This window comes from Coffea eugenioides, chromosome 7, assembly GCF_003713205.1.
Source record: "Coffea eugenioides isolate CCC68of chromosome 7, Ceug_1.0, whole genome shotgun sequence".
Lineage (NCBI taxonomy): Eukaryota > Viridiplantae > Streptophyta > Magnoliopsida > Gentianales > Rubiaceae > Coffea > Coffea eugenioides.
The window spans coordinates 27,355,199-27,378,429 of NC_040041.1; the positions used below are offsets into that span (position 1 = coordinate 27,355,199).

At 38.8% G+C, this 23,231-nt stretch overlaps 2 protein-coding genes across 10 annotated transcripts; both read left to right on the forward strand.

The window, feature by feature from the left end:
- Positions 1-274: 274 nt before the first annotated feature.
- Positions 275-1,147, forward strand: LOC113777198. The gene has a single exon (XM_027322232.1). It carries the CDS (start codon positions 275-277, stop codon positions 1,145-1,147), a length of 873 nt encoding a protein of 290 aa, XP_027178033.1.
- A 17,123-nt stretch (positions 1,148-18,270) lies between these two features.
- Positions 18,271-22,792, forward strand: LOC113778374 (BTB/POZ domain-containing protein At3g09030). 9 transcript variants are annotated; one of them, XM_027323767.1, is made up of 5 exons: positions 18,271-19,996; positions 20,736-20,793; positions 20,899-21,146; positions 21,835-22,133; positions 22,259-22,792. In XM_027323767.1, the coding sequence occupies exon 1, from the start codon at positions 18,419-18,421 to the stop codon at positions 19,865-19,867; it is 1,449 nt and encodes a 482-aa protein (XP_027179568.1). In that variant the 5' UTR covers positions 18,271-18,418; the 3' UTR covers positions 19,868-19,996; positions 20,736-20,793; positions 20,899-21,146; positions 21,835-22,133; positions 22,259-22,792. The 9 variants fall into 9 exon arrangements, with proteins under 9 accessions (XP_027179568.1, XP_027179572.1, XP_027179573.1 ...); XM_027323771.1 differs by having other exon boundaries at positions 21,835-21,990; XM_027323772.1 differs by having other exon boundaries at positions 21,835-21,961.
- The last annotated feature ends 439 nt before the right edge of the window (positions 22,793-23,231 follow it).

The following is a 23,231-nucleotide window of genomic DNA, read 5'->3' on the forward strand; positions in this document are numbered from 1 at the left end:
CGTCATCGAGCCGATGGTTGATGCTGGTCAGCTAGATGATTTTACATCCCGTTTTGGCTTTCACCTTGGGGTATGTAACTCCTCCAATAAAATATGGGTAATGTGGCGGTCTGGCTTTGCTGTAAATGTTTTAGTAAATAATGACCAACTTATTCACATGTAAGTTTGCCATGATTCTTGGAACTTTGTTGCTCACGGGTCCTTTGTTTATGGCAAATGCTCGCGAGTTGAACGTCGCGCCTTATGGTCAGTCCTGAGATTAATATCGGAGGAAATGGGGACTAAGCCGTGGCTTGTAAGAGGCGATTTCAATGTTGTAGCTGCTGCTGATGAATATGCCGGACAGGCTGTACAAGACTTGACCGCAATGGCTGAGTTTGCTGAATGTATATCTGCATGTGGTCTCAAAGAGATTCCCTTCTCGGGCAGTCGTTACACTTGGACTGGTATCCGCCAAGGCAGGAGAATCTGGAAGCGTTTAGATAGACTCCTGATGAATCTGGAATGGCAACGTCGTTTCTCTGGCAGCGTAGTGAAACATCTTAATCGTGCTACCTCAGACCATAGCCCACAGTTATTGCAACTCTCCCCAGGGCTCCCCACTGGGCCGAAGTCGTTTCGCTTCCAAGACATGTGGTTAAATCACCACGGTTTCCTCATGGTGGTTCGCCAGTGCTGGGATCAACCGACAGATGGATATGGAATGTTTCATTTTTTCCTCAAATTGAAACGTTTAAAGCAAGCCTTGCGTACTTGGAACCAAGATGTATTTGGTAATATTTTTGAGAAAGTCTCCAAAGCTGAGGAGGAAGTAAGGCTAAAGGAGTTGCAACTTGAGGTGACAGATTCGGATGAGGCTCGAGTGCAATGGAGTCAGGCCCAGGCTGCACTGCTAAAACACCTAACTGATGAGGAAACTTTCTGGAAACAGAAAGCCAGAGTGAAGTGGCTGAGGGAGGGCGACGCAAATACTCGGTATTTTCACTCCCACCTGTTGGATAAGCGGGCACGGCTCTCGATCACCAGGATCTGCAATTTAGAGGGTGAGGTTGTTGAAAGTGCAGATGACATTGGGACAAGCGGCAGTGGTTTTCTTTCAATCGCTGTTAGCGGAGGTTCCACCAATAAACAACACTGGTATTTGTAGGCTGCTAGAGGCCATCCCACCTCTTGTTACCCTAGATCAGAATGCACAACTCATCCAGGAAATTATGCTAGAGGAAGTGCGGCAAGCTGTTTTTGAACTCGATGGCCAAAGTGCAGCAGGTTGTGATGGATTTTCGGGTAATTTTTACAAGCGCTGCTGGGATATAATTGCACAGGATGTCCTCCAAGCTGCTCGGGAGTTCATGTGTGGTGTTCCAATCCCGAAGGGAATAGCGAGCACTCTGATCCTCCTATTGCCTAAAAAGGAGGCTCCGCATTCTTTTGCGGACTTCCGACCCATAAGCCTGTGCAACTTTATCAACAAGGTATTCACCAAAATCCTGAGCAACCATTTAAAAGTTGTTCTCCCAACAATTATCTCTCTTGAGCAATCGGGCTTCGTCAGTGGCAGGGATATCGCTGATAATATCTTGCTTGCCCAGGAGCTGGTGAATTCCATAGACAAGAAGGCCCGGGGTCACAACGTCATTTTCAAGTTAGAGATGATGAAAGCTTTTGATCGAGTTTCGTGGGATTTCCTCTCCCGATTATTGCTTCAATTTGGCTTTCACTCCCACTTTGTCTCTTTAATTATGAACAACCTCACATCTGCATGGTTTTCAATATTGGTCAACGGTCGACCTCATGGTTTCTTTCAAGCTAAGCAGGGATTGAAGTAAGGCGACCCGTTATCCCCCTTCCTCTTCATCTTGGTGTCTGAAGCTTTAAGCCGAGGGGTTAATAACTTGGCTCTGCAGCGGAAGTTACAGCCTTTTGCTTTGGGCCGCCACTGCCCGACGGTATCGCATCTGGCTTTTGCAGACGATATAGTCATTTTTACTCGGGGGGACAAGCGCTCGGTGCAGTCTCTCATGGGCTTCTTGGAGTTGTATCAACACGGCTCCGGTCAGCGAGTGAGCAAGGATAAAAGTTTCTACATTGTCTCTCCGAAGTGTCCTCTGGCGGCTAAAAGGCTTCTAGCTAGGAGAACCGGCTTTCAATATAGGGGACTTCCTTTTGTCTACTTGGGATGCAAGCTGGTGAAAGGAAAAATGAGGATGGAGCATTTTCAGCCTTTGATTGATAGGATACAGGCTAAGTTGGCTGGATGGAAAAACCGGCTCCTGTCGCCAGGGGGACGGTTAATTCTCATTAAGCATGTGCTATCTTCTATACCCATCTACACTCTGGCCGTCTCGGAGCTCTCGCGAGGTGTGATTAAGAGGATTGAAAAACTAATGTCCACTTTCCTTTGGGGAGAGGTTGAGGGACGTGACAAGCGTCATTGGAGGAAATGGCAAGCATTGTGTAAGCCTACCCAAGAAAATGGCCTAGGCCTCCGTCGTTTACAGGATGTCCAGGATGCTTTTAGGTGCAAGCTATGGTGGAAAATGCGCACTTCAGATACCTTGTGGACCAGATTTATGCGTGCGAAACATGTCGCAGTCACGGAGCATCTAACCACTGCTCCTGCCAGCCAGACAAGCTCAGCTGTTTGGAAGAGAATGTTGCGAGTTAGGGACTTCGTTGAGGAACATTCGCAAACCTTGATTAAGAATGGGAGTGCTTCCTTCTGGTATGACAATTGGATCGGCTCCGGTCCATTGGGCAAGCATCGCTTGCACGTCCCCTCCCCGAACCTCTGCCTTCGGGATGTATTGCACGAAAACATTTGGCACGTGGACCAGATGAGCCTTTCCAGCGAGGAGATGTCGCGTATTCACCATTCACAGGTGCGGCTCAGTCCGGGAGCTGCTCCTGACTGCCTAATCTGGTGTCCTACTTCACATGGGGGCTTCTAAATATCTTCTGCGTTGGAGAGCCTTCGTGATCACTCTCTCCCAATGCCTTCCCGCGTGTTGCTCTGGAATAAACGCATACCGCTGAAAGTTTCGGTATTCATGTGGAGACTGCTTAATTGCATTCTGCCTTTCCCTGACATTTTGCAGCGGTTGGGCTTTAATTTACCCTCCAAGTGCCCTTACTGCGAAAGTATCGACACACTAGCCCATTGGTTTGTGGAATGTTCTTTGGCAACCCAAGTGTGGGGAAAGCTAGAACAATTGCTAGACATCCGGGCACCTTCTCATCATGATATCATACTGAAACTTCAAGCCTGGTGGAGCAACATTTCAGGTAAATCTACCATGGCAAAGCTGTCACACATTGTCCCCTTATTTGTCTGCTAGGAACTTTGGAAGGCACGTAATAGGGCCATTTTCGATGCTACTACGCCGTCGGCAACTCATGTTGTGCGCCAGATCCTGCGTTTGATACATTTGGTGGCCCTTGCTCACACTCTCTCCTTGGCATGCATGGACGATGACCGGCTTCTGAAACGGGGAGTTGTTCCTTTTCTTAAAAAGGCAAAATCTATGCAAGTCCTATCTCTTGCATGGGCTCCGCCTCCTGCATCTTACGTCAAGCTCAATATTGATGGCTCTTCAAGCGGTAATCCTGGAAACTCTAGCGGGGAGGGCATTATACGCGATCAGCATGGCCACGTCCTTAGTGCTTTCTCCTCCTTTTACGGGTTTCGGACAAATATACAAGCAGAGGCCATGGCTCTTCTTGAGGGTTTACATTTATGTATCTCCTTAGGTATGCAGTACATAAAGGTGGAACTGGATTCTCTTGTTCTACTAAATGTTATTAATGGGGAACGCAGGTGCCCCTGGCGCATTGATGAGGTGATAGCTAGGGCTCGGGTAGCCCTTCGTCAAGCTTCCTTTGAATTAACACATTGCTACAGAGAAACCAATGCTGCAGCTGATAGCCTTGCAAAACGGGCGGCTTCATCTGGCGACTCGAAGGTTTTTGATGCCCTCTCTCTTCCTACACTCACAACAGGTCTCTGTAAGCTAGACTCTAGGCAGTACCCCTACATTCGCTATGTAAGAGTGTGATCGCTCCAAACTTGTAAGGATTTATTTCTAAAAAAAAAAAAAAAGATAAAATTATGAAAGAAGAGAAATGGAAAGGATTAAGGCAAAAAAAAAAAAAAACCCTTCAATTCTAACAACTACTTTAAATTGGGTCCTGAATTTTAATACCCATGATAAACTATAAAGATGGACTAGTTATATTTAAAATTTATTTATTAAACATTTACTAAATTTTATATTATATTTTGGTCCATGTCTAATTTACCTTTTTTTTCTTCCTCGGCCAACCCATGAAGTCAAGCCATGGTCGTCAACAATTGCTGACGACCTTCCACTTCCATTTTCTTTTCGTTTTTTGTTCTTTCTTTGGTCTTGGGTTGGCCGAAAGGCCAACCGTTGACAATTCCTCTCTGCCGCCAGTGATGGCGGCCCCCCCTTGCTTTTTTTTTTTTTTTTTTGTCTTCGGTTGCCCTTTCGGCCAACCTTTTCCCATGTCGCCAGCCGTGCACTGGTTGCGTTTCCTTTCCTTTTTTTTTTTCCTCTGTTGCGTTGCTTCAGCAATGCTTAGCAAAACAGAGCAGCGGCAACCACTTCCCTTCTCTCCTCTTTTTTTTCCAACAGATTTGGGTAACCCTATTCATCCCATAATTAAAATCTAATACCCTATTCCTACAAATCCAAATATGAATCCTCCTAAATCTCTTATAGAAACATATATATCTATATATATATAACATAATACATATCCGTAAAATCTCTAGGACAATTAATGCAACTAATAGAACTTAAAAGAAAAGTTTCACGTGGATTTGGGACTTACAGGTTTGGGTGCCTAGTTGTCTGATTGATTGGCAGCGACGCCTTCTTCTCCTTCTCTACTCTCTGACGGCTCTTGTTCTAAGGGGAGACAGACAATGAAAGGGGGGAATGATGTTATTATTATTTTTTTGTTGTTTGATAATTGTGCTAAACCCTAATAACCACCCACTGGTAGGTGGTTTAGATAGGAATTTTAACTGTTGTAAATTTTTACCCTATCTTATCTCATCCTATCCTTCAATTAACCTTTTAACCTAACTTGTAATTATTTTTGCTTTTACCCATGGTAAATTACCATTTAATTTAATTGGACAAAGATTAAAAAAAATGAGCCCAAAACCGTGGGTTTTACAGCTAGAAACTCCCAATTCATGGCTGAAAAATATAAATAAAAGCTGAAAAATTCCAACAACATCACAAATCCATGAAACCAGCCACAAAACTTTCATATTCAAGTCATATACCCAATAAATTGCAAGAATTGAAAGAGAAGCAAGTTCCTTAGCTTCATACCTTCAAATCTCCAAGGAAAAATACAAAACAAGGGCTTTCTTCCTCAAGTAATTCCACCAAAAGCTTCCTTCCAAGCGTAACTCAAGGTTTTATGGAGTGGATTAAGGTTGGTGCTTGGTTTCTTAACAAATCAAGCAAGGAGATCAAGATGAAAGTTGAAAGTTTTCTCTCTTTTCTTGCTCCCTAATTTCGGCCAAGATGAAAAACAAATGAAGGATTTTTTGGTCAATTGTAAGATAAAAAGGAAAGAAAAGTCTTGGTCAAATCTTGCTTAGATGAGTGACACTTGTCAAGACTTGGTTTTGTGGCTATCCCTTTGTCTCTCTTGTGTCTTTCTAATAACCAATTTATCTTGTGCTCCTCTAATACACTCTTAACACTTCTAATCACATAATCCTACTAATACCAAACTTGTTCTCGTCAACCAAATATAACGTACACATCTCACTCATCAGTGGATCTACCTTAATGTACTATGAAACTTAGCATGCACTAAGACATGAAAAGGGAATGATAAAAATCTTAACTTAACCTATAAAATCACTATCAAATTAAGGCAAACAAATAAGCAAGTAAAGTAAAATTAAAAGAAAATATAAATTAGTTTTTCCAAAACAAGAGAAAATTTAATATAATTTTCGGGTCCTCATGTGACGGCCCCACCTTCTCTTGGGCGTACCCTAGGGTTTAGCGAACCGCCTGCCCAACTCTCGCCAGGACTCAATCACTCACATCAAATAAAATAAGATGCAATCTCAATAATAAACGAAATAATAGTTCCCAAGTTTGAAACATACGAATACATTCATTTCTATCTCAACCATCCATACAGTCCCAAATACATCAAAAGATTTAAGTTCTCAGTACATTCAACCCTAATCGAGCGACTAGTACGACTACAATTACAAAAGTCAAAACAACTAGACTACGCTAGTCTGTACACGTCTCACGCCTCGCTCGTACCCCTGTAAGAAAAACAAATGATGTGGAATGAGCTAAAAGCCCAGTGAGGTTCCAAAAAGTAAATTGACTATTATTTATAAGTACAAGATTCCAATATAGCAAAGTAACGAGAATGAAGAGTTCATAAAAGTAAGCAATAACACTTCAAGTAGCAATCTCAAAATGAGCGAGTGTAGAGTTTTAAAAGAAACAATAACACTGCACGTAACGATCATCTCAAGGTATAAGGATACAGATGGCTCTCAGGAGCCAAATTGCCATTGCATCATCAGGAGCTTGATCACAAAATAGTTGACACTCCGTCAACTTTCAAGTAAAGAAACCAATCCAATAGAGCACCACTTACACTACTCTCCGTCTACCATTCGAACTTTCTACTGGGCCCAAAATTCTCAATAAACACTGGTGGTAGTACTCGAGTATACCGATTAGTCGAGGAGATATCACTCCACTCGACAAAACAAGAGACCCAGGGTTCGTTACCCAATCGACCAAGCCCTTGTCGGCTCGACTCAAGTAACTCGCCACAGGGTTTCTGGAATTCTAGAAAGTGCGCACATCATAAACAAGTATATCAAATCCAGTGTAACAATAGACAAGTATATGTCACATAAGGGCAAGTGCGATAAAGTACACTCTTACCCGATCAAACCAATCATATATCATTTAATCATATTGATCACGTATTAGAAACAAGTATCCAGTTCAATCAGGTATTTGGAAGCACTCACCAAAATGAAGTGTCCCTAGTGATCACGTCTGGGTTATACTCCGGGTTTGGAGTCCAAATCTGCGATAAAACTCTTGTTTAAGAACTTTGAAAATGATTAAGGTTCGAAAAGTAAACGTTTCGTTCAAGAAGAATCAAGTAATTGACATTCGTTTGGAGAATATTCGTGAAACACTTGCTCGCTTTTCAAATTGTGAAAGTTTGCAGTAAGTATACTGGGAAATACTATTTGAGTCGAAAGTGTAAGGAAAACGCATTTCTAGAAGTCGTTACCCAAGGGTACAAGTTTGGCTAAGTTCTAACTTATATACCTCGATAAATGAAGATGCAAGCATCCTAGATGATTCAAGTGATAATCACTCTCAAGCCTTACACAAGTCGCAAGTATATTTCTCTAGTCCTCGGGCATAAATTTGGGCAGCACGCCCTTTGTGTTTACCTCTTTTCCAGCCATTTATGGCTTCATTATTTTTCTCAATCAGTTCCAAAGTTAGACAAAATAATCTCAGTTCAATAGCCATTCAATAGGCTCAAAGTCGTACAAGTATAAAATCAAACTAGGACAATGTTTGGAAAGGAAGTTCAAGGCATAAAACAAAAGACAGATTTGCCGTCACTTAGCGTAACGGGCACAACCGAAGCTACGCCTATTGGATTGGGGTGCAATTTATACCGTTTTGAAGCTAAGACAAAGGCCTACAACTTTGATGAAGACCACCCAGTCCAGTTCGTAGTGTATCGAAGTCAAAATTTCAAATTACAGAACCAGAATCTCAGGCTACCGAAGTCCGATTAAGGCGTTTTCAGGGCCATTGGAAAGATAAGACATAGCACTACAACTTCTATGTTTTTACCAAAGGCTAATTCAGTACGGACCAGAGTGAACAGATGCGGTCAGATTGGTGAAAGGTCAACCCTGTCCACAGGGCTCTACCTATGGCAGTCAGGGGTATTTTTATCTTTTCACAAGCTACAGTGCTCCTGATTGAGTTGAAATTTTGTAGGCTACTATAAAACATCATTCTATACAACTTTCATATTTTGTGCCAAACCTGATTCGGCCTCTATCATGGTGAACTAGAACCGGACAGAACAGGGTATGCAAAAAAATTAAATTCTGGAAATTTAGGAAGTCAAAGTACAATTCACATTTCTAGCTGAAAACCACCACTACCACCTCATATACAAGCTTATATACATCATACACCATCCATAAAAGAAGTATGATAAGTAAATCATTCAAACCCTAACTCAAATTCATCACCCCAATCATCCAAAATCACTTGAGTTAAGCATCACAAGCACAAATACAAGTTACTAAACAACCCCAACATGATTAAGGGAAAAAGAAAAGAGTGGTCAGCCATGTTACCTCAAAACAAGAGCTTGTAATGGTTATACTTCACCTCTCCTTGAAAAATTTGGCTCCCTAAGCTTCCCAAACTCACAACTTACAAGTTAATCGGTGTAGTTTTCTTGTTTTCTCTCTTAATCAAGCAAAACTTAAGAATTATGGAAGCTATTCTTCTCTTGCTTTTCTCTCAAGAAGCACGGCTAAGATGGAGGAAAATGAAGAGCATTTGAGTAGTTTTTTAGTGATAAAGATGGTGGAAATTAGTTGGTCAATCAAGTCATGGATGACCGCCACTTGTCACAACCAATTTGCATCTCAATTTTTTTTCTTTTCTCTTGTTTTCCAAGTCAAAAATTTCGGCCCTCAAGATCAGATTTTGAGCTGATAATTAAGCTCTAATATCAAGGAGATTGACTTGATAAAAATGGTGGTCAAATGGTGTGTTCAATCGGTAGTTATCGGTACCCGTCGGTTCGCACCGTTTTTCCGTAAATCACACGTACTAGGGTTTTTACTTACCATTCACTAACTTTTTATTATCACTTCTAATCACATATTATTTTCTCATCTAAAAGTCACTCTTACTCACCAAATTTAGCACACACTCAGTACCGGTTACTCACATTACGAAAAGACGTAAAAACCCTAAGTTATTGTAACAATGAAAATAAACAGGAAACCCTTGTTTTAATGATTATTTGTAACTATTGGGGAAGTGAATGTATATTAAAGTTATTGTAAAGTAATAAATTCTAATAAGTTCCAAATTAAAGAAAATTTTAAGAAAAATATATAGAATTTTACGGGTCCTCACACTCTCTCCCCCTTAAAAGAATTTCGTCCTCGAAATTCATACATGCACTCCGAAATTGCGTAGGGTATTTTCCTTGTTTATCCGTTTCTAGCTCTCAGGTCTCACTATAGCCAAAACTTAACTAAACAATAGAAATCACGAATCGTACCTTCTACTATCTTCGATGGTTCAGGTAATGCCTGTTGGTCCAAGGCGTACACTCTAGCGGGCACTCTTGGCTCAGTCCCTCCTACATTTGCTTGTTCAGGGTTTAGGTGTGACGTACGGGGACAAGTTGCAAGCTGGTGCTCGGCACTACCACACCATAAACATTTTCCTGCCTTTCGCCAACAATCATTCTCCGTATGATTGGCCTTCCCATAGTACCCACAAGATGCTCGAGGGGCTGAGGTTTGACCTCCTTGTGAGGCACCTCTTGCTGGCTCCCTTCCACGCGAGGCTCCTCTTGGAGTAATTTCCTTAGGTGTCCCTGAAATTTTCTCACCACCATCTCCTCGACCCATCTTAGAGGGTGGCATATCTAAATCGCCTTGTCCTTGCCTTTGACTTCCACCAGGCGCACCTCTCCTTTTTGCATGAAAAGCTATCACTTGTGCCCTAACAATTTCTATTCTTTGAGCCTTCTCCAAAACTTCCGTAAAAGTGTTAATCTGGGCCGCTGCCAAGACCTCCTGTATTTCTACATTGAGCCCCTATACAAACCTCCTAACCCTCCGTTGCTCGGTAGCTATCAATTCGGGAGCAAACTTGGACAGTTTAGTGAATTGAGTCTCGTACTCAGATACACTTAGAGTTCCTTGACGGAACTTAATAAAATCATCTTCCATCTTCTCTTGGACTATCGATGGAAGGTATTTCTCATTAAACTCTCGCACAAAGTTCACCCAAGTCCATGCAGTCCCTTCTCTTTCCCATTTAGCCCTAATTACATTCCACCAGGCCCTAACTGGTCCTTCGAACTGAAATACAGTGAATTGTACCTGCCTATCCTCCGTATAGTTTAAGGCAGAGAAAATATTAATCATCGACTCTAGCCATCTCTCAACTGCCTCAGGGTCCGGCCCTCCCAGGAACTTAGGAGGAGAGAATTTTTAGAATCTCTCGAGGGCCCTATCTTGCCCCATATCATCCCTAGATTGATTCATAGGGACTTGACCCTGTTGCTCCACCAATCGAGTAAGGATATTAGTCATCTGTTGAATCGCAGTTGCCACCTGATCCCCCCTATAACTTGGGGTCCAGGTTGCGGTCCACTCGTTTCACCCCTTTCCCCTCTGGATTCTTGTGTGGGTCCCTGCATCTGTCTACCCCCACGTCCACGATTAGAGCCATACCCGCGAGTAGCTCCCTGATCCTGGCTTCTTCTACCTTCCATGCTTCGCGACTAATCAACTATAGCAAAGCAATAAAGCCAACTAATCAATGATAGAATATAGCCACTAAGTAACTATATAGATATAAACAGAATAAAATAGGGCTCAAATAAACCTTTCCAAATCATAAAACAGGGGTAATGTGACACATTCAATCAAAACAAGTCACATAACCTATGGGACATTAAACCTAGGTATTGCTCAGGCACTACACTTAATCTAAATTTGAAGCACGTGAATAATAAGGGTCCCAAATCCCACGAATATCTTTAATATATTTCAAGTCCAGACTATTCGCATCCCCCGTGCCTTTGCTTTTGCCATCCAAACTTATCCTAATATTACTTGAGATCTCAACTTATCGTAAAGGTATCACTCTTTGGTACTCGAGTACAAGAACTTTCAACTAAATTTCCGTGCAAACTATCCAATTTGGCAGCCATGAAGAATCTCAATCCATCCATATTTCTAGAAAACAAAACAAAAAGAAATGATGTGCACAAAACTTTCTTACAAATGAATCGCATCAAGTGAACATACTAAAAATCAAATTCATAATCCTGATGACTGACATTACACATATTCCTGTATTTCTTGAAAAGGTTGGATAAAGAAAAGCAGTTCTTTGAATGCCAGTTTTCCCAGGAAACTGAGAACCAAAAATGTGATGCCCCCACTTCTCTCTAAGGCGAACCAAAGGGTATCGGCGGCACGCCTGCCCAACTCTCTCCAGGATTCAGTACAATTCTCATTCAAGTTTAATACCATAATAACTAATAAGACAAGACGAAGTAAGAAAGAGAAGTCGCTTCCATATATAAATATCTAATTTTACACCACAAGTCCAAAATACATCCATTTCCCAAAAGGATGTCTAGACAAATACAGTCCATAATTCTAGCCAAAAGAGCCATCAAATAGGCTTTTCCATAATCCCTTCCAGTTCAACTCCTGTTAAGGAAAATAAATCTAACGTGGTGAGCGGATGCTCGTGAGGCCAAGAAAATATGCAAAACACATAGTTCAAGTAGCAATGACATTTAAGCAAGAATTAAAGCTGTAACATTCAAACAATTCACAATTTTCAATTAAACACATTCAATGAGGATACAGGAGCTCTCAGGAGCTAAGTTCCACTTGTTTTGCCAAGTCTCGATCGAATACCTTCCCGCGATGACACTCCGTCAACCAGGTCGGCATTTAAATCCGTAGAACTCCACTTACATCACAGTTCTATCCACCATACACCGCATCGGGTCCGCACTTCAATAAAAGGCACTATTACTTGAGTAGGCCAAGCGAGATCTCTCAATAAATCAATCTTATAGTTATCTCATGGTTCACCAAGCTCCTCGACCAAGCACTTACTGGCTCGAGTTGCAAGATCGGCCAATTGAGATTTGGGCGTCCCCACAGTTCAGTTTAGTTCAGTTATGGGTCGAGGAGATCCACTCCAACGACATTCAGTCAATCAATTACAGTTCAGTCATGAACAATTCAGTATTTCACTCAGTTAAAAGAGTACGAGTGCGATAAAGTACACACTCGACTCAACAATTATCAATCATTCAATCCATAAGATGCAATTCAAATTATTGCAACAAGTCATGTACTTGACACTCACCAATCAAAAAATAAGGGAGTAGTGCTCAATCAAGTGTTTAGGCGTCCGTTGTGAGATCCTCTTGAAGGTCCCCTTGAGCGCTTGAGCAAATAATAATTTACTATCACACACTATCACTTATAAATCCCTTGTTAACAAGGAAGACTGTATACTTGTACAATACTAAGAAAATATCATGAAAAGAGCTTTAATTACTCATAAATCGAGACTCAAAAGTGGGATTTAATAACACAAGAAAAAACTGATTTCCTTCATGAAATCAAGTTTAAAACGATCAATCAATATCAAAGGATAAGGAAGAGTTTCCAAAAACTCATTTCCCATCGAATCGGAAAATTTCAGTTTTGCATGCCAAACTTAGAAAAATCATAACTTGCACTCAATAGGTCCAAAATTGGAAAACTTTAACCGTTAGAATCTTGGTTCAAAGTACTAACAGTTCCCAGAAGATACCTTTCCAAGATTCTAAACGGAAGATATTCAAATTGCAACTCAAAGTGGCTGACTTGAGCATATAAGACAGTTTCGATCATGTTTTTCAGTAAATTTTGGAAATTTAGTAAAATTCATAGAAAGTGACCTAGCCTCTAAAATTCGTACTAAAATAAGATTTCTAAACAAAGTTTCAAACACAACAAACGGAACTAAATTCGGAGTTTTGAGTGCCAAAATATAGCAGCTCAAAATTGGCCAAAATCAAAGACAGTTCAGTAAATTTTCCAGGTTTGAAGAACAAATTTGGCACATCATTTGTATATCAAAATGGTCTTAGAATGACACCAAATTTAGTAAAATTCGAATTCCATAGGAGGACTACTCCTCTATCAAATTTCACGTAAAAACTCGTACGCGAAGGTAGTTAACAAAACTACCTAAGTCCAAGAAATTCCCAAAGCAAATCTGTCTTCTTGCTTTCTTTTCCTTTTCAAACACTTTGCACCATGAAATCAGTCCCATTTTGGTTCATTTGTGAAATCAAGGTCCAAGAAACATTTCATAAGCAATTGATAGTTGGTTGACATCAAATTTTCAAAATAAAACATTTCACAAACAACTAAACTAGTCGCCCAACAAAAGGAAGGATTTTCCAGCTTTGGTACAGTTGGGAATTGGACTATATTTCACTCAATACAACTTGAAATTGAGAATGGCCGGTGGCATTTGAAACTAGATTCAAAAGGATACATTTCATCAGAACAAATCATTCTGAAATTCAGTTTGCAAATGAGAGAAAATAGAACCACAATTTGCAGCTTCTACTCTTCTCTAGGTTGAACAGTCATACAGGACAGCCGACTTTGATCAGTCACTGTAGATGACTCGGTTCGAATTAAGGTGAATTTTATACCGTTAGAAAACTACGGATGTCTAGTTTTGAATGCCACTGACGGCACTCAATTCTGACTTCCGGACAGAGAGATATGTTCATTCAAAGAACACTGCCAGTGGACCACTGCTACACGAATTTTTCAGATTTGTTCTTGCCAAAATTCAATTTTTATCCAACCAATTCAAATGTTTTTTGGTAGAAACTTTCTATACGCCATACACAACATATATACATCAGTTTCAAAGTCATTTGAGTATCAAAAATTCAAACTAAATGCACGGCAATAACAGGATAGATTTCGATCAGCAACCATGCGAAATTTTCCTTCAACTTTCCTTCAATTCTCTATCCATAATCATCTTAAACAACACTTAAACAACTCAAATCAAGCATTATATCATCATATCTGCCCATATAACAAGGTGAAAATTTGTAGAGCCCACATCAACCATTCCAACCCAAGTAACAACAACAATAATGAAGCTACAAGTTTTAAAGCTAAGAATAAAACCCATTAAAGCCAAGAGTGAAAGATTGGATGGTGTTGGATGGTTACCTCCTAGCTTTGAGAGAAACCAGAATTTTTTTATCACTAAACCTCCAAGAAAACCGCCAAGATGAAGTCTTTCTTCTAGCTTAAGTGAATTCCCAAGTGATTTTGAGGTCGGATGGTGATTTATGAAGGATTTGGAGCAAGAATTGAAGCGGAATGGTGAAGAGCTTTTCTTCTTCTTCTCCTTGAAGAGTTTCGGCCAAACTTGGTGAGAGGAGAGAGAGAGTGTGCTGATGAATGAAGCTTCTTGGAGAAGCTTGAATGATTTGTGGTTAAAATTTGCACAAAAGTTAACGATGAATAGTACTCGCGCGCGCGCGTTTCGTGTCCGTTTTCTCTCGGGGTTGTTTCACTTGTGCACTAAACCTCTAATGTACTTTCTTTAACAATATAATTATTCACTCTTATTAGTCTAGAATAAATTTCTTAAATCTCCATCGGGTCTATTTGAAGCGAAAAAGCGAACTTCCGATTCACGCGCAATAAAGCGAAATTCAAAAGAAATTCTTGTAACGATAATATAACTCACTAATACTAGGGTAAATAATTCTAAAAATAACTATTTTTAAAATAAAAACATGAGTCCTCACAAGTATTAATTTCTCAAATCTCCAATTAGTTTGTATAGGCGCAACTTTTGGGAAACTTTCGACGCACTTACGGTATAAACTTAAATTTTTAACTCACTCACCTCCAATCCATCAATTAACTTTTTTAGTCTACTATTACTGATTCTTAATTCGCTAGGATTATTGCACTCTCGATTCAAATATTATCTCGAAAAACATATATTCACTATTTCTTATTAAACGAGCCTCCAAAAAATTAAATTTGCTAATGGGATGTTTTAAAATATAAGTAGGACAGTATTCCATGTAAATGGTTTTAAAATGGTTGAAATAAATTATTCGGAGAAAACAGGTGAATAAATAATTAAATAAGCCAATAAAATAGAATTAAAAGTAAGAAAAAATTCGGGTCCTCACAAAAAAAATCTACCAATAATTTACAGATCCTTTGGAGTTTGGAGAGAGTAAATCAAAAAACAGAGGTGCTGAACCAACGGCTACATCTACAACTATGAAGATAGGACCCTATCAATTGCAACCACATAGAACTCCTTGGGCATGGTATCGATAACGTACACATTCACGTTTCTCACCATTCTTGAACAACAAGACCACTGGTACAGCCTTAGTCTCATAGTACTCAGCAATTTCCAAGTCATCATCCGCACAAAGCATTTCAATGTGCCGGTATAACTTTACGCCACTGTTTTAAGATCAGTTTGTCCCATGACTTACCAGTGACCACCGTAGCTGCAGGTTACAAAAGAAAAGAGTATGTTTAACTCTAAGCACCCATTTCTATATTTTCATGACAACCATCCAACACTCTTAGAATGCGAATTGAAGGTCAACGATAAATCAACCATGGAATTGCATTCTTAAAGGTAAAGGTCATGAACAACCAACTATTTCTTGGACCATGTATAAAATTTTTTGTAGTTAATTTATTTAATATTGCAAGTTTATTATAGTCAATAATTTTGCAAAACATCTTATTAACGAGTGTGTTTTTATGAGATCTAGATATTATGAGAAAAATAAAGCATATCATATTTTTTTACAATTTAAATTTTGAGACTAATGTTTTTCTACACTAATCTAGCTTTGAATATATTGGGTGGTTGAACATATTGGACCACTGCAAATGAATCGAGTCAACTTACAAGTGTAGTTAACACTCGAATAGAGCTTGAATAGCCTGAGTAAACCTTTGAGTCGAATTAGATTCCAAAGATAGTCAATTCAAAGGCTCGCAAGACTAATAGTCTTAACTTATTTTATTTTTTATGTTCATGATATTAGCTAGAGGTGGCAATTTGTCTCAAGTCCCAATGGGTTACCCATGCCCATGGGGACTTTGGGCGGGATAGGTACTGGAATTTGATATTGGATTTAAAATGGGACAAATCTCAATTGTACCCATTAATTGATGGAAAATTTTGGGAAATACTTGGGTACCCATTGGGCTCAAATAGCAAGATTTAAAAATTATCTTTAACAATTTTTATAGTCATACCAGCGAATATAATCTAGCAGTCTTCCTAGTCATTATCCACAAGAATTTCCAGCATTTCAATCAGTTTAGACTTGTCATCCTTGAACAATGATAAGCATAAATATTCAACACCCTAAATGCCTTGGCCATCTTGATATATGTTGGAATATGGCTGTTTATCTATCTTTTCCTTTATTTGTTAATCCAATTTTTGGTGGGAATCCTGAGTATAAAGCACTTGCATGTTTATTTAATAAAACTAAAAGAAATTTAATAAATAAAAAATATTAAAGTTATATAAAAAATTAAAAATGAATTAAAGGAAAAAAATATGTAGAAAATAGATTTGGGTATTGGGCGGGATCAATCTAAACCCATCCCAAAGTGATCCCGTCCAAATTAATTTCAAAACACATATGGGTAAGGTTGAGTCCAAACCCATATGACTCGATTCCATCTCAAGTCCAAGTAAATCCCGCCCATCCCGCCCATTTTGCCGCCTCTAATATTAGCATAGTGTCTATTTTATTCATTTTAAAATATTAAAATTATTTTATTCATTGCGCCTCTAATTTATATTCAATAATTTGATTCTAATCTAAGAGGCTAAAGGTAGAAGAGATGCTGCAACTACACAACACTTAGAAGATCAAGGGGAAGAATCTTTTAATAAATGCACAAACAAGAAGTTACTAGTCCTGGATGACAAGAGAACAAAGAAAGACATAGGCCATGTTTGATAATCTAATTCAACACTTAATTTAATGGATTTAGATGGTAATATATTCAAATCATTTGATAACCAAAAATTGAACACTTGAATTAATTAAATGGCATTGAATTTTCTGGGCAAAACTTGCTCTCAAAATTAAGTGATAAATAACTTATCACTGAATGTGATATACACTTAAATGTGTTAGATTTAATACTTAATAATTCAATAATTTAATATATTCAGATTTCAGATTTTAGTTTTGAGACTTTAGTTTTATCAAATAGATCCTTAGTTTAGTTTTTTTTTTTAAAAAAAAAAATATTCCCAAGGGCTTTCCATGCATACAGGCTTTTACTTTTGGCAAATGGGATACCGAGTTGCGTCAGCTTGGCAGTCTACAATTTTAAAAAAAAATTCCCAAGGGTCAGTCGTGCTTAATAAGTACTACACGCATTATTATCATCAAATCAACGTTTGTGCGATTTTTTTTCCATTGATATTCTAAGAAATTAGTCAGGGTTTAATAATTTTAACCCATTTTAATATGAGATAATTTCAAAAACTTCCCTTGAAATTTCTGACTATTTAACAAGCCTCCCTTTAGATTTTAAAAATTATACTAACCTCCCGGTTAATTATCTTGTAACATTTAGAACTAATCGATAATTAAAAGGTAATAATCGAAGAGAAAAGATAATAATATGATTATAGCATTACCCTAATCTACAACATTATTTAATTAATTTAATACCAAAGCACACATTAAAAAAACTAAAATTTACAATTTATCATTAGGGATCAAACCACATATAGTATCAAAAAATAGTATATTATGTTATACTTTTCACTTAATATAAGATACAAATTATTTTTGTCAGTTATATACCCATTGTCAAATATCATCAACAACAAATAATAAAAAATTTGTAACCAGGAGAACAAACTTTAACATCATAAATATTCTTGTTAATATATTAAGGTTAGTTGCTGAAATTTTATGGTATTAAAGTTCACATTTTGTAATATTTTTGTTACAGATTTTTTTGATTATTTATTGTTGATGTTTGACGATGAGTTTGTAACTGAAAAGAGCAATTTAGATCTTATATTAAATAAAATATATAGAGTGATATACTTTTTTTATGCTATATGTGATTAAATCCATGATTATAACAAATTCTAGTATTTTTTTAATATTTAGGCGGGTATTAAATTAATTAAACAATTTAGTAGTTGAGAGGTAATAGTGGAATCATATTTTGTTTCTATTATAATATCACTTTTTTATTGTTGATTGGACCTAAATATTATAAGATAATATAAGTCTTAAGGAGGTCACTATAATTTTTAAAATTTTTTTAAAAAAAAAGCCAGTGAAATATTCAGAAACCTCAGGGGAGGATTTTGAAATTATCCCTTTTAGTGTACAACAATCCGTCCACATGAAAACCTCCGTATAGCGTTTATTTATTCAATCAAATTATCCCCGAGTATCAGACAGCCTTGACGCCTCTGTGTGACAAAAAGAAGAAATAATGGAGGGCGAGAATCCGCACGATGCCACCGAAACCCAACCCAGCAGCGACCGCATCAAGCTTAATGTCGGAGGCAAGCTATTCGAGACCACCACCTCCACTCTCCGCTCCGGTGGCCCTGACTCTCTTCTATCGCTGTTGTCCAACCGGTCGCTCCACCACCACGACCCGTCTCAACCGGTCTTCATAGATCGCGACCCTGAGATATTCTCTGCCCTCCTTTCTCTCCTGCGCTCCAACCGCCTCCCTTCTACAGCTAAACGCTTCTCCAACCAAGAACTCATCGACGAGGCTTCTTATTACGGGATTGAATCCCAATTAAAATCCGCTCTCGCTCCGTCTCCTCTAACCGGCATCGACGCCTCCCTTTTCACCACTATCCGCCCCTCTTCTGACGCCACGGTTTCTGATTTCAACGCCATCGACTCCGACGGCTCCGTCTGGGTCGCCCACGGTGGTCAGATTTCGGTCTACGATTGGAATTTAACCCACTCCGGGACCGTCAGGACCCATCTTGATTATATAAGTACAATTCGGAGGATCGGACCTGGAGTAGCCGCAGTGGGGTCGGAAACACTGGCGGGGCTTCATGTCTACAACACAGCGAGCGGATACCGGTCCTGCTGTGTCGACTGGGCGGACCCTACAGACCCTAGGATCTATAAGGCCCGAGTCAACGCGATCGCTGACTCGGACAACTCGGTCTTTGCTTCCTTCGATTGTCGGCACAAGGAGAATTGCGTTCTGATGATTGACAAGAACAAGTGGACGACGTTAGAGGTCGCGAGGCAGTCGGGGAGCTCTTCCAAGTCCATGGTTGCCGGAAAGCTGAAGTATGTGCCAAAGGCCGGAGTACTTGTCGGAGTTTCGGTGACGTCCGGAGCGTTTGGTTATTCGGGTTATATACGATTGTGGGACCCGAGGTCCAAGGAGGTGGTTTGGGAGACAAACGAGCCTGGTTCAGGTAGGAGCAGCAGGTTTGGGGACTCGTTTGCTGACGTGGATGTGGATGTGGACGAGTTGACACTGGTCAAACTGGGTTCTAAATCGGGGGATTTGGCCGTGGCAGACCTCCGCAAATTAAGCGAAGATCCATGGATTTATTTGGAAGAGAAGAACCCCAGGATGAGGATGATGACTGGTGGGGCCAGCAACGTGGGCAATTGTGTGATTAACTGTTACAGGAAACAGCTGTTCGTGGGTAGGGAAGGTGAGCTAGAGGTGTGGTCCACGGTGGAGGGAGATGGTGATCAGAATGTGGGTGGAGAGAGGATTCTATGTGAAGGGTCGTATAGGAGGAACTATGTGGATAAAGTGGAGGATTCTGAAAGAGGGGTTATAAAGAAAATTGAGGGTGGTGGGGATAGGCTATTTGTGATTCGAGAAGGCGTGGAGGGAATTGAGGCTTGGCAAAGTTCACGCTTTTCTGGTGTAGTTTCTTCCTCTTGATTAATGTAATGCTTTGGCCTCTTTCACCCTGGCCCTTATCCTTTCTTTGCGTTTTTATTCAACCTGCAAAGGCAAAAAATTATTGGAGGGTTCTTCTCAATCTTCTTCCAAGAAATCCAGGCAATCCAAGTATAGATTCTCTCTTTCAATTTTCGATTCCCTCTTTCTTTGTTTTTAAATTTTCTTTATTCAATTGCTTTACGGAGGAATTTATTCTTCTATTTTCTTTCTTTCAAATTTGTGGATGATTGTGGTTGATTATTTCTTAAAATGCATTTTTTTTTGGAATTTGTGGCCATTTTGATGATAACTGTTCGAGCAATTAGCCTCAGAATAGTAATGGAAACAAGAAATGGTTTTTCAGGAACTATCATGTGCCTGTATGACCATAATAAGAAAAATCTGTTTGTAAAAAGACAAAAAAGACAATAGTGCTTAAGTGCTACTTAGGATTCCCTTTATTGGTTCCTGATCATTACTTCATAAGTTTTGGCAATGCAGGGTGGTTAGTATTGGTAATATGCTTCTGAATTTTGAGATTTTATGAAAGCTCTTTGCGAGATCCCCCTTTCTATTTTTATTTTTATTTTTTTGATTGAGTATTCATATAGTTTAAAGCTGTGATTCATTGAATTGCATTAAAATTTCCATAAGAAATGATGATTTATGGTGAAAATTTGAGGATTTTTCTCTGGTTGCTTCATTGTTGCATCTGATCAATGTGCAATTTTATTTTCTGAATTCTGATTTTTAGCATGTAAAACTGATATCATTTTTTATGAATGATTAATTAATTGAAATAGCTTTTTTTTATATATCATCCCTGTTAATATAAGTATTCAATTGTTCCCACTTTGTTACACTTCAGATTCTAGGTTTACACAACAAGAACTTCCTGCATGCAAAGCAATATTAACTCCCGGTTGGTATGTTTTCTTGATATTCTGCAACTGGAATTTGATCTATGAAACTTGATCTTTTTCCTTTTCTGCTCTTTTCTGATTATCTTTTGCCTTATGTTGTTGTTTCAGGTGGTTACAACTTTTATACTAATAGGGTTTATGTTCATACTAAATGGTCTTGCCTCTTTGTCTGTATCAGAGGGGGTAAAGCTTTAGATGATCCATCTGCTAGTGTCTTTCAGAAAAGTAACCTTCTCAATTGGTCTGATATGCTATTGCTGATATATGGGTGATTGAAATTGTAGACCGCCATGGAGAAAACTGCATTCATTCAGAATGACAAGACCAACAAGGCTGTGTCAGGAGCTTGACAGAAGGTGCAACTTCTTAGTACTGATGTTTGCAGATACAACACAAAAAGAATTTGTTTCATTTATTCGACCCTCTTTCTCCAGCTCGAAAATATTAGTCTGCAAAATGTTTGTTTAGATCCCAAAGAAAATGCAGCAACCAGCTTATATCTATTACCAGATTGATAAATTCTATCAAAACCATTGTCTGTGTGTTTTGAAATGTCTCTTGGGTGTTTTTTCCACTGTTTTTGTGAAAACACTAGCATGCGAGGCTTTCTAAACCGGTCCAAATGAGTAATTTGTCTGAATTATGTGAAACTTTCCTGGAGATCAGAGTGGATTTTTATTTGATTCAGGTGGAGATGACTTGTTCTTCCAATTTTATTGATTCTCCAGATTCTGTAGTTTCATAGGTTTACTTGCAATCATGCTTTGCTTTTACTCCTGATATAGTTTAATTTGTGGGTGTGGAACTGCTTCTTTATTTGTGGCATTTTTAGTAGTTTTCCCGCTCATTGCCGTAACGGGAAACTCTGAATTAATAGAAAGCTAATTGCAAATTTGAGAGTTCTTGTGTGCTATACTGTTACTTGATTAACTGGTATCATCTTCACTTATTCAGAGCTCCCCTGAAATCTCACTCTCCTTTCCATCTTCTGATTGTTTATTACAAGCCAGTGTGATGTAAAGTGTCTGATTGCTTTTAATGCAGATATGTCAAAAGCACAAGTGACAAACAGTTGTGAAGCCCCAAAAAATGAGGATTTAACGTCGCCCTGTGAACCTGAAGCGCTCATTGATAATAAGCGCATTGTGCCTTGGTGCCCTTGTTACTGGGAGTATGTTCAATGATGCTCATGAATTCTCAGTTAAGGGCATGAATCTATCTGTAAACGAGAAAGATGTTGCATAGGACAGTAATAGGAACTATAATTTGGATCAAAAGTTTATCCTATAAGCTTTTAGCAAGGAAGCTTGATTGGAGGTGGAAAACCTGATGAGAAAATACCAGTTAACGCAGTCATCCCTTCCTTTTGTCTTTTTTCTGTCCCTCTTTCAAAATCTCTCCCTTTTACTTTTTCCTGTTTACCAATTCAAGTATTCATTTATTCTACTCTATTATTGGCTTGTAACAGTGAGAAGATCTTCTAGTCTGGTGCGCACTGCAGCATTTCCGAGCTTTTGAAAGTTGTATGGGTGAAATGAACAGTATCTTGAGGCTAATGAGAAGATTACAGTAGTGATACAGTATAACGATAATGATTATGCTTCTGGAGGCAAAGAGAAGCTGGTTCTTTCGACTGTGACTCGGATTGGTGGAAAAAACAGTTTCTTAGGCTTGGCATGCATCACTATTGGTTGGATTTGTGCTTATTCATTGCAACAAATCTCATAGTAATGTACCTTATCAAGTGGAGGTGCTGTCATTAGTAGTTATTTTACGATTACTCATTAGTAGTCATCAATCCTCTTTTTACTGTTTAGGATTAGATGGATATGGTTCTTCTAGTTATGGTAGTGTGAAATTTTTAAATTTACTTTACACCCTCAATGAGTATATAATGCAAACAACCGAGACCAGACTCATTGGATGAATTCTTTTTGGGTCACTGGAAATTGAGCTTTTGTTTTAAGATGAGAAACCAAAATATGAAACTATTTGGCTATAATCTTTTCTCTTATACATGATTTATCGGCATATAGAATTATGAAAATAGCATTATTTATGAAAACATACGACTGTTTGCGAATTTAATTTGTTAGAATTTCTGTTTACAACATTAGTTAAATTGATACCTTTGCCTTTTACCTGGTAATTCCTGAAAACTTCTTTTGTCCATTGTCACTCATGCAGGCCTTTAGGCGATCCATCTTATATGTCTTGGAACAGATGTCCGTCGGGAACTGAGTGTTATGCTATGTTTGTTCCGATCGGCCAATTCTTAATGTATTAATATTCCATTGTCATATTCTGAATCTTAGCATTTATTCATGGTTTTTTGGATTTTCTTTTCTTTTTTCTGTGTATATTGCCAAAGTTAAGTTGCATGCCATTGCTTTTGTAGGAACGCGCTTTTTTCCCTTAATCCTAGGCAGTATATATTGTGG